Source organism: Equus caballus, chromosome 9, assembly GCF_041296265.1.
Source record: "Equus caballus isolate H_3958 breed thoroughbred chromosome 9, TB-T2T, whole genome shotgun sequence".
In the NCBI taxonomy this organism is placed as follows: domain Eukaryota; kingdom Metazoa; phylum Chordata; class Mammalia; order Perissodactyla; family Equidae; genus Equus; species Equus caballus.
The window spans coordinates 7,869,400-7,882,119 of record NC_091692.1 but is presented as its reverse complement, the minus strand read 5'-3'; the positions used below and the strand labels follow the sequence as shown (position 1 = coordinate 7,882,119).

General features: G+C 39.2%; 1 protein-coding gene across 1 annotated transcript in view; it reads left to right on the top strand.

Moving 5' to 3' along the window:
* STMN2 (stathmin 2) overlaps positions 1-12,720 on the top strand; it is a 51,309-nt gene that overhangs the window by 21,096 nt on the left and 17,493 nt on the right. The window contains exons 2-3 of the mRNA XM_001490291.7: positions 6,698-6,793; positions 10,702-10,874. Of these exons, the coding sequence (XP_001490341.2) occupies positions 6,698-6,793; positions 10,702-10,874 (269 nt within the window). The remainder of the gene's footprint in view (positions 1-6,697; positions 6,794-10,701; positions 10,875-12,720) is intronic.

The window sequence follows — 12,720 nt, the reverse complement described above, 5'->3', positions numbered from 1 at the left end:
GCCCGAAGACTTTTCAGAAGAAGAAATTTAGGTTGAATCCAAGTTGAGTACTTTAGAATTTGCCAAGAAAACCTCCCTCCTAGACTAAAATGATCTCAGGGAAAACATGAGAAAGAAAAGAGAGGGACTATGCTAACAGATCTTGGGCACTCTTCAGCTGAGCCACCCAAACACAAGTCCATGGTCAGCCGTCCCGTAGTCTGAATGACTGTTATTGTGGTCATTAAGAATACTTTTGTGTTGAGACAGAGATGAGTAGCCTATTCAGAGACTGAGATATTTTCTCCTCAAGTAGTATATTAATGACATTTCCAGAACATTCCTTACTGTCTTTCACATGTTCACAGGAAGCCTGGTACATATTACTACTTTTTTATAGTCAACATTAGCCAAAACTGTGGAATCAAATAAAATTTTTTCTAGAATGAATAAACGGAAGGTATTTTTATACTACTGATTCCAAAACAAGTAACAACAAAATGATAAGTCTGAGAACACTTATCGATGTTCATTCCCACCCAAGCCAGGTGAAGCAGAAAATTGAAAATTTTTAAACCACTTATTTTGAATTATTTGAACCTTTCAAAAATAATGGGGCAGATCATTATGAATAATATACATTATTTTCTTATTCAAACACTATCTATAAAATTGAGATGTATCTGAAAGTTTGAGCCAAGGGCTTAGAGTTTATGATACATATGTAAAAGAATGGGGGAAATAATTACATATATGTGGGTCTATTTCATATTTTGCCAAGTAAACAAAATCTCTCTGCTGTTTTAATCTATCCCAAGATCTAATCTGATTATTACATCTCTAGTACCGGTTGTATTGTTCTCCTCAACCACTCTTTGTTCCTCAAAGAAAAAAAACACTCCCCGGATTAACACACACAGGAAAAAGAGAAAAAAAATAGAGAAAATTCAGGTAATTGCCTGCCAAAGCATGTCATTCTTAAAATATTCAAACAACTGATGCAAACTGTTTTTTCCTAAAGTACCTAGATAATTACCACCTTCTCTATTTTCCTCTCAGCTGTGATATGAATGTGTAAGGATATATTCAGTCATATAATAAGAATATACATACTGAGTAACTTTTGAGAAACTCTTCCTGAGTTTTCCAGCCATCGATGCACCAAGTAAAATCCACAAGTCCAAAAAAAAGTTACACTTTCTTTATATAAACATTTATACCTGCGTATAGCCATGTGGTCGATAACGCACATGTGGGAATTAATTAAAGAACGAATGCCAAAGGAAAAAGGGAAGAGAAAAATGTCTTGGACTCTTTATTCCAAAAATCAATAATAATACACATTATTTTTTTGTTAGAAACAATATGTAGACAGTGAAGGTATGTGTAACACATGTGAGCAAATGGGGACAGTGGATAACATCAAGAGCAAAGCACATGGAATCAGGCAGACCTACACTCAGACTCAACTCCTCACTTCCTGATCTATCGCACGTTGGGCAAGTTACTCCACTTCTCTGAGTCTTTTGATGTCATCTGTAAATCTGAACTAATTGTAGCACCTCTCTCATAACATTGTTGAGACAATTAAATGAGAAAATGTGTGCAAATACATTAGCCCCATGCCTGGTACATTATTTGTGCTCAACAAATAGCAGCTATTACCATTATTCATAGTTCATTGTAGCCATTTGGAAGAATGGAAAAACAATTAATGTTCACACATCATTAGGTTAAGAGGATATTGCTATAGAATCATTATCCATCATGCGGGTTGAATTTTAAATGAATTCACTAGAGAAATGCACTTAGTTGCAAACATTAATAGTTAATAGCAAACTTAGCCAACTATGAAAAAGATTATATGGAATTACCTGTCACTTCCCACGTCCTTACAAACATGCATACAGCTCTGCTTGGTGTCGGGGTGTGGTGAAAAGATTAATCTATTCTGATTTCCCAAAGCCAATGAAAACAATGATTGTCAATTCAAAGTATGAAATATCAGTAGTGAAATCTCATTAGCATGTTTCTAATAGCCTTCACATTTGCTTGGGATTTTTGTTGTTGTTAATAAAAAAGTTTATCCAAATTATATATATTTCAGTACCTCAACTCCTGCCATACTTTCTGCAAGACCAACTTATCCTACTGGACTCCGTTTTAGCAACGCTTTCTCTGGAAAGCTTCCCTTGACCACGCATCCACAAGGATCTCTTGCTCTCTTCCCTCTGCCCTTGGCTACGAATTCAGTTATTAGTTCCTATTAATTCTTCTTTCATAAAGTCTCTTGCATCTTCCCTTTTTTTCCCTTTGCACTACCATTTTCCAGAGCCATATCATATCACCTCCTTCAGTTGTTCCAATGTGTCTCCTAGTGACAGGTCTTCCCTGCATAAAATGGCCAAATAAATCGAAGAAGGCTTTTATCAGGTAACCCCCGCTTCAAAATGTTGGATGGTTTCCTATTGCTAAGATGATTGTGATGGCCAAACTTTCGACAGTGAAAGGGGATGTTATTAACGGACTTAAACCAGAACTGCGCGGGCAAACCAAGACTTACAGCTAACCGACCCATGGCCACCTCTGTGCTTCTCCAACTTTCCTACAAAAATATTCCTAAGGGTGGACTCGAAACTAAACCGTCAAGCTTGAATTTAAGTTTACATGTTTAAAATTCATGATATTCTGACATTCTCGTATAAAATATATCCATGTTTGTTTTAATGTAAACATAATGTTTTAAGTCACAACCCTTTTACATGAAGAAAAGTTCAAAACATCTTACCCAAAATCTTGGAGCAAAATTGACCCTCCAGGAAGATTTATTATCAGGACACAACTCCTGAAAATGCCATTGTAGTGTAGTCTGTGAAAATGCCGTCCCCTGGACACAGAGAATGCCATTCATAAAGACCATAAAGTGAATGATGCTCCTTGGATTGAGTTATCAATCCTATGTGAATTCACTGCCCTACCCATGAAAGTGTTCCATATGGTCTCTTAAGAACCCCATTTCCAGGTCAACATCATAAATATACCTTCTCTCTTCCTTGCTTTCCCCAACACTACTCAGTCTTTACTATCCAGGTCCGTTTGCTCTGGTTGCCATATAAAATACAGGACATTCAGTTAAATTTGAATTTCAGAAAAGCAAGGAATGATTTTTAGCATGCCCCCTTCAATATTTGGATTAAAACTCAACTAAGAGTCTTGTATTTTTATTTGCTAAATCTGGCAACCCTAACTGCAAAGCCATTCCTGACCACCCCCCCCCGCCACCACCCCAGGGCTTTGAGGTTCTTCTGAATTTCTAATACAAATCATCTGTGCTTCCATTTGACACCCACCCTGTGTTGCATGTGTTTCTATCAATTTTTGTATCCATTTAGTTCACTTCCCTGACTTGACACCCTACTGTGTCCTTGAGAATAGGGACGGACACTATTGTATCTCTTTGTGATTCCATAATGCCTCACAGAAACTTCTGTCCATAGGTGGCAATCATACTTACTTGTTAATGGAGAAATTGATTTAAAATCAATGAGCAAGATGGCCAAAAACCATTTATTGAGCAACTACTTCTGTTCCACCCAAAACTACACTGTGAATTATTTCAAAGAGCTTATAGTTTAGTAAACAAAAATTACATATCAAAAACCAGTAGTTGGGGCCGGCCCAGTGGCCAAGTGGTTAAAGTTCCATGCACTCCACTTCGGCAGCCCAGGTTCACAGGTTCGGATCCCAGAGGCAGACCTACTCTGCTTATCAGCCATGCTGTGGAGGTGATTCACACACAAAGTAGAGGAAGATGGGCAGACTTTAGCTCAGGGCCAATCTTCCTCACACACACACACACACACACATATACAAAAAAAACAGTAGTGAATAACCCTAGGTCCAAGGCTGGTGGCATAGTGGTTAAGTTCGTGTGCTCCACTTCAGTGGCCTGGGGTTTGCAGGTTCAAATCCCAGGTGCAGACCTAGCACCACTTGTCAAGCCATGCTGTGGCAGCATCCCACATAAAATAGAGGAAGGTTGGCACAGATGTTAGCTCAGGGCCAATCTTCACACACACGCAAACCAGTAGTGAATGACCCTAACCAGTATATACTCAAGTATAACAATATGTAATCCAGATTGTGTAGTACAGCCAACTGAGGGCAATGGGAGATCAATGTGGGTAGCACACTAAGAGTGAAAAACAATGAGGAGGGAAGATCTGAACTGGGATTCAAATTGTGGGAAGGATTTAGAGAGGAGAGGAGAGGACTGGGAAGGGTAGTACCACCTGGGGAAAGTTTGGGGCAACTGCAGCAGGGGAAAGGAAACTCTTCTTTGCAGGGGATGCCTTTGCCTCAGGGAAACCATCAGGATTTCCTGGGCTGTGGCTGCAACTGGTTTTAAGGACTTCCTAGGATTCAGAGCAACTAGATCAAGGAGACTATGCAATAGCTGCCACTAAGTAAAGTCAGCCATATAGAGTCATAGCCCCTGATAAAAAATAATCCAAGCAAAGATGCTGTTTAAGAAATCACCCACGGAGGTCAACTGGGTTTTGTGCTCAGACCACCTGGAAGAGGAAAGAGCAAACCTTATCAGTCATGGTTATACATTACACTTAGGGCTCTAAATGTGGAAGTGCCTGCCAACCTTTACACCCCCCTCTCTTCATTAGCTTATGGAGCATCATTAGTGCAGTGGTCTTACTGAAAATTACGGAATTTCGCTTCCAAGAAACTGAGGACAGACATTGGGGCGTGTTCTCTTCAGTAGAAATTCATGTTCTTCTGCAGCTTTAATCTGTCACTATTCTATGAGATGGCAGATCCTAGATTGTATTTTTATTTTGGGATTGGCCCTCCCTAATAAAGTTGGTATCTTTAACACGTGCTTCTAATCTGTGCGTAATTTTGCAAAATATTTTGGATACCTTATTGCATTCTCTTACCAAAAAAGGTACAAACCTATGAAACCCTGCAATTCTTGGTTTTGATCAGTTCATGAAATTAAATGTATTGAACCACAAAATGTTTCTATCCGACAGAAATTGTGATTCCCACTGAACATCCAGGTACAGATCTCCTTGGACCTTTATAAGTGACGTAATTCTACTAACTAAATAGACACATAAAACGAAGAAATAGGGTTTCAGCCTTCTAAAATTTCAAAGACATCCAGTAAAACCTCTCAGAATGTGTGTTGGCGGGATTGTTATGACACAAGGCAAATTGTGTTGCTTATTTTAAGGAAATAAGCTAAAGAGGGAGGGAGACTCTTTTATAGAGACCTCTGGATGTGTTAGGTTGAACCTTATGCAATACGACGACCTTTGTTTGACCTTTGCATCTGGCTCAACAATATGCGAGCATGTCCAACCCTCTGGACACATTGAACCTCACCCTGAAAGCAGAGCTAGAAGAAGACCTCTTAGCAATCTCAAGATAGATTGAGCCACTTCATTTTATCCAGACGCCCCAGCTTTGTCACTGGCCACATATGACTTTGGCCTCTGTGGACCAGTTTCATTTGCAAAACTGGTGGTGGGATGGGTGCACAGCTGACTAAATGATATCTTAGAACCTTCCCAATCTAACATTATGTTACTCTAAATTAGCCAGATTTTGAATCTGTTTCCTGCTGGCCAACCAAATATGCACCTATCAAGAGTGCCTGAACTCATCTTCTGGAAAGTCCCACCTTCCCAAGGTTCTCATTCTCTCTTGGGTTACAGGAAGGATCGGAAGACCCTGACAAAAGGCAAATGTTACCAGTGAGGTTCAATGTGTCACTCCATCACCATCTGTTTATACTTCCTCACAAGTTAGTGCACGATGTATCTGTCATTTTTCTTAATTTATTTATCCCACCAATTAGATAACCAACAAGGGTGAGAGGATCTCACCTCCTTATCCCCATCTGGTTGTCGCTTGTCCTGGTGACAACCAACAGTGATAGGATGCCCTCCAAGGTTACCTGGACAGGAAGCCTCTTGAAAGAGAAAGGGGGAAATGAAATAGGGAGGGGGAGTGAAGGTGGAGTGAGGTCACCATCTGAACTCTCGCAGCTGCTTGGTGAGGTGGGCGCCCAAACTGGATCACACACAGAGAAAGGGAGATCCTGATCAGATCTGAAACCTAGGTTTTTGGTGTGTGTGGAAAGAGGGAGATATAGGGAAGTGCACTTGGGGATGAAGAGAAAGCAGCAACATAGGTCTCTGGAGAATGTATATGCTTAATAACTATCCTGATGAGTTAGTTCTCTGCCTATCCCCAAATGAGTATGTGGCCATTCAAGTTGAACCAGCAAAGAACACCTCCTGAATCTTACTTATGTACAACAGACCTGCATGCACATGTACTAGAAATAGCCAGTCTCTCTGTTAATATGGTCTGTTTTTCTTCCTCCAGATCGTTCTTGTCTCTCCCTCCGGTCCTCCTGGATCTCAATTCCTTCTGCGTTCCCCTCTTTCTTTAGCTCTCTTTCACTTTTTACCTAACCTGCTATAATACGTATCTTATGTCCTCTGTAATAAGGAGTACGCACTTCAGAGTTCCGTTTCTATCTTTCATTCATTTATATTTTGTGAAAGAGAGCAAAGCCGTGTCCCCGGCAACATTCATTCTGCGAGACACTCTAATTATTATTCAAATTAAAAGAAAGATTAAGAGGAAATTCAGAAAATGAAGGATACTAATTGGGGGTCTTCTATTTCAGCCTACAAGGAAAAAATGAAGGAGCTGTCCATGCTGTCACTGATCTGCTCTTGCTTTTACCCGGAACCACGCAACATCAACATCTACACCTATGATGGTGAGTTGTCCCTGCTAGCTAGATCCTTTGGAAAAGTTTGAATACATTTGTTTCTCTCTCACAGCTCCTGATATAATTAAATCAATATTTTATAGATCTCAGTAGTGACTTGCTGTGTCTAGCTAATAGGTCTTATTGATTGCCTATTGCTCAAAACAGCTTGAGTTTGATGCTAATAACAGCATATTAACATCTCTTAAGAAACATGGCTGAATTGTTTTTAGCAGCCGCATCCAGCATATCAACATCCACAATATGTCCAAGGCTTTTCTTGCAAATAATATGGTATGCTAAGCTGTGGTTACAACAGATCGTAACTTGCAAGAAAATGCTTTATGCTAAGAAAACTTGGGAGGGAAAATCAACAACCATCCCAGTTTTTGCTTTAGGGTAATCTTTATAAAGTTCCCGTGCTTTGCGTGTGCGTGTCAATAACCTAATAACTTCCAGTAATAAAACCGACTTATGACAGTAATAAAACCAAATAGAGATGATTTAAAAAGAAAAGCTTAAACAATTGGCATGGCTATAGACTTTTTTGCAATGCAACCCTTCCTGTTTGATTTATCCTGATTCATTCTACTTATTTTTGTCTCCTTCCTGGCTCTGCCACTGTCCTGTGACCTCCAGCAAGTTACTTAGATTCTCTGAGCCTTATTTAACTTTAGTATCTTCCTCCCAAAGGTTGTGGTGTTTAAATGGTTTAATGCAAGCCAAATGCAGGTGTAATTCTCTTGAAGTGCTCAAAAATGGTACCCTTCATTCTCAACAATACCATCCTCACTTAATTCAGTGAATTTAATCAAAACATGTGTTGCAGGTATACAAGTAGCAGATATAGCTGAGGCATATTTGGCTCCCTGTTTGGCTCACAATTGTTTTACTTTTCTACATATGTAAAGAGATACCTTAAAGATAAGGTGAAGGGATCTGTGGCAGTTAACCCCTTCTGTGCCTTTAAAGCATATTCTAAGACTCAAAGGTGTTTTCCTTCCAAAGTCATTCTCTCATGGCAAACTGCATGAATGCTAATTAACTGTTTCCTGAGGAAATGTCCTTCATGAGAAAGGTTTCAGCTTCCAAACAAAACCCTCATTAGAATGCAGGCCCACTGACTACTCTGTATAAATTCATTCAGTCAACAAATAACCGAGACAGATCCTTAATCTGCTCAATGCAGCTATAGTCCAGCTCCGTTCCTTCTGAGAGTCTAATCTCTCACTATGTGTTGCCACCGAGCCTCCAAAGATGAATATGCTTGGCCTCTCCTTCAAGGAACTCGGGGCCAGTAGAAGGGGCTTACGATATACAGTGAGTGAGTGAACACGGCCGGGTTCGTGCTGAGACAGAGGTTATACTCTGTGTCCTGGTAGGACAAAGAAGATGACAATGGTTTGTGCCAGTTTAGGACTGAGGAGGGGGAGGAAGAAAATCAGAAGTTATGTATAAGCTGAGTTTTAGATGTCGAATAGACAATTCAACATTTCTCGTGTGCTGCTTCCTGAAAGAGTTGCTAGAAAATTTCAAATCTCTAAAGTCTTTGTTTGCCTTGTACTTCTGTATTAGATAATAATTTAAAGTGTGCATTGCAAACATTGCAAGAATTAATAATAATTCGTAGAAGTATTAATTATTGTTTACATTTATAAACACAAAGGGCTATGGCCTGCACTTTACATTTAGAATCTTTTACCTTTTTTTTTTTCTTGGAGCATCTTTACAATTTAATTTTTTTTAAATAGCTTTCTTGAGGTATAATTGACATATAAAACACTGTACATATTTAATGTACAGAATTTGATGGATTTGGACAAGTATCCTTTATCTTTTAATCTGCACAACAAGCTTACAAGAAAGGTACTCTTTTTCTCTCCCTCTTTTTGATGAGGAAAGGAAAACTTCAAACAGCTAGAAGACTATTTTCATGCAAATGTGGGCAGTTCTGATTCCACAGTCTCTAACCCAGGACATTTAAAATCCCGTCATCTTCTCAAAGAAGCTATTTTCATTTGCCCATGTTCTCTCACAATCCTTTTCCATAAACTTATAAACTTTTAATAGAATTGTATTTAAAATATAAGTAGAAACTTGGATGCCTGCAGGAAAATTTAAAACATTTTTACATTTGTGAAAAAAAAACCCCACATCATTGCCGATATATTTTTTGAACTGATTTTGTCTATGTGGTCTGTGAGCATTTAAGGATCTAAGGTCAGTTCCTGTTCACCTGGCATTTTACTTGAACGCAACCTCAAAGTGCACTAACCAGGCTGTGAAAAGAACGTTAGTGGAACTCTAATATTCACATCAAGAGAGGTAATATTTCTTCTCTGTTCTGCACTAGTCAGAACTCACCTGGAGACCCAGCCAGCTTGGTTGCCACGGACATTAATAAATTAGAGCGCGCTTCGAGGTTCGAGGCAATGCAGTGCTAAAGATCTAGAAACAGGCCACTTCAGGGCACTGAGGATGCATTAGCCTGTGGGGGGAAAATCTTGACGTGGAAAATCAGATTTTCAAATACTTGAAAGATGGTGATGCTCGACAGAGAATGGACTAAATTTGGGAAGGTTCAGAGAGCAAAACAAGGACCAGTGGGTTTAAAATGAAAGACATGCAGTCTGGAAGTCAAAATAAGGAGCATTCATCTGAGAATGAGAGTTGTCCAATGAGCTCTTTAAAAAAGTCATTATAGGGACCAGCCTGGTGCCATAGTGGTTCAGTTCACACCCTCCACTTTGGCGGCCTGGGATTCACGAGTTCAGATCCCAGGCACAGGCCTATAGATCACTCATTAAGCCATGCTGTGGCAGCATCCCACATACAAAATAGAGGAAGATTGGCACAGATGTTAGCTCAGGACTAATCTTCCTCATCAAAAAAGAAAAGAAAAGTCATTATATTTTACCAGGTTATGTTATATAATTATAAATATCCTAACAGATGCTAGCTGACCATCACTCCATTTTATATTGTAAATTATATTATAAATTATTGTGCAGCGTTAAAACTTGAGGCTCTGATGAGCTGCTTATCTTTCCCACATTAAGTCACTGGTGAAAAAAATGGCTGACATTCTTCAGTTCGTAAGCATTTTTTAAATAAACTCGGTGTATAAATCAGGGAAGCAGACGTTGCCACCACTCTGCACCACCACAGTGGCTTTCCCTGGCTCCTCTCGACCACTGAGGGATCCTGAAGAAGGACATTCTAAGTAGCAACAAAACAGGAGCAGATATCACGGTGGGGTCTTGTCTTATTGTCCCCATTAGACAGCAAGCACCTTGAAGACAAGGACCTCATCACAGCATCCTCCCCAGAGAGGACACCACACATGCCTGACGACTCGGGTCAACAAACATCCTGAAGGCAAAACCAGCAGGGTGTTTCCCACATTAGCATTGACTTGGCCAAATATTGCCAACCATTCAGGGAGCTCCTGTGATCGCCAACCACCGGATTATATATGAGAACTGGAGGACTTTGTTATCTTCCTCATCATTCAGCCTAAAAATGCCTCCAGCCGTGGTAATTTCCAAAATCAATCAATCAATCTAAATCTGTGCTACTCGATTTTCTTGTGAAGCTCACATATATTCAAAAGGAAAATAAGGTTTAGTTTTAGACTATTTTTTCCTAAGTATGCCTACCATTATTCAACTCTCTATGGACACTATTGAATTTCCCAACACTGTAAATATTTATTCTGTTAAAATATATCCATAATTATACTAAAGAAAGAGGTCTGAGGTGTTCAGAACAACGTAGAGCAAATGATCACATGCAGCCTTTTTTTTCTTATTTGACAGAATAACAATGCTACTTTCAATTGTCAGAATTCATATTTTTAAAACAAAACCATGCTGCATACTCTGTATGCTTAACGTCCTCGAATATCCATTTCCTAGATATGGAAGTGAAGCAAATCAACAAACGTGCCTCTGGCCAGGCTTTTGAGCTGATCTTGAAACCACCATCTCCCATCTCCGAAGCGCCCCGAACTTTAGCTTCTCCAAAGAAGAAAGACCTGTCTCTGGAGGAAATCCAGAAGAAACTGGATGCCGCAGAGGAAAGAAGGAAGGTAACTTTCTCCATAGGTCTTTAAATTCTTCTCTCTTCTTCCTGTCTTCCCCCCCCCCTTCTCTCTCTTTCTACACACACACACACACACACACACACACACACACACACACACACACACTTCTAGCAGAGGTTCCAGAGGACAATGACACCTGAATATGTGTAGGTCGTCAACAGACACAAAGCTAAATACAATAAACAGCCTTAGGCAAATTAACTCCAGGCGTTGGGCTGGGCAAGGGTGCAGGAGTGCTGAGTCCTCCGTCTGAGGGTCCTTGTCCTGCCCCCAGTGTAGCATGGTTTTCCTTGGAACTAGAAAGCAGCAGATCCTTCCTCTGAGATATTTCCTGCCCAGATGCTCTTCACCCCGGGATAAGCACCAGGAACCTGGTCCAGTCCTCCTCAAGGCCTCACTACCTACCCTTGAAGTTTCTCCTTCCAAGATCAGGACCTCTCTGGGATCCATGAGTATCTTTCTCTACCCATTTCTAAACCTTGATGGCATTTTTTCCTTTTTTCCATTGGTCCCTGTTTGTATTAGAGAAGTTTTCTTTGCCAAATCTGTAATTTTCCACAATCAGATGAGTAAGAAAAGTCAAGGGTATTAAAAATGGAGGGCACTCCGAAATCCCAAGGACTCTATATGTAGAGATAGAAGTCATGTCTACATTTGTGCCAACTATGTAATTATGGAAGTCCACCCCATCAAGATGTTCTTGATCAACCCAAATGGAATTATTTTAGCTAATTCATTCCTACATTGTGTTTTCCACTGACTTATTATGATATATTTTTAGAATCATGTAGTCACTACGGATACGTTCCATGCACCGTCTTATGATTTGAATGGAAACTCTGCATTTATAATAATTTTTAATTTTATTAAGATGTTGTCTGTAAAAGGTTAGCCAACACATTAAACACTTCTATGTTGGATAGTTACCAAGAGAATGAAGATAGGACTTCTCTGAAAGACTGAATTCTCTAACAAGGAGTGCAGGACAAACCCAAACGCCAATGTGTGTATGTCTATGTGTGTATGTATGTATAAATACATATGTAATATCAAATAACAATGCTCAAAGATTAGAAGTCCTCTGATTAAATTTCATGAACCAGAAAATATTTTTAGTTTTAACCCTTGTGGTTGAAAAATCTTCCTGTGTCATGTAACATACTGATCGTAAGTTCAATTTTGACTTATGAGTGAGGTTCTCCAAGTGTCCGAGTATTTCTTTACATACGTATTTATTGTATTTGACCAATTCTGTTGTTATGGATATGGATTTTTGAAGGAGGAAACTGAGCTACTAACCCAAGCATATGTACACGAAGTTGCTTTAAAAAAATGTTTGCCAGCTTTTTTTATTGTTGTTTATAGCTTTCTTCTCATCGTAAAGCTAAATTAACTTCTTCAGAGTTACCATCCATCAGGACTTTGCTGCCAACAGATTTAAATAATTAACTACAACAGTAGAGAGCATGTTGCATTCAAGGCAGTTTAAGTTGTCACCCAAGAGAACTAGGTTTCTAGGTAATGTATTTAATTCAAAAGAAATTATTAAAAGAGAAAGAAGAATAACATAGAGATGATCAAAATTAACTAGTGTTCTCATAAAACTGCCTGAGTTAACTAATTACTGATTCTGGTGAAATCCTGCACTCTGACAACAATAAATTATCAACAATTATACATTTATACAGTTGAATTATACTGCAAATTGGCCACATGGCTAAAGGACATTTACAAACGTAATCACCCAGCATTATGACACCCAGGAAAAATGCCCTTTGAAACTCTTTAAAATCAGTATGCCTTCAGATTTCTGGTATTATTTGTTAAAATT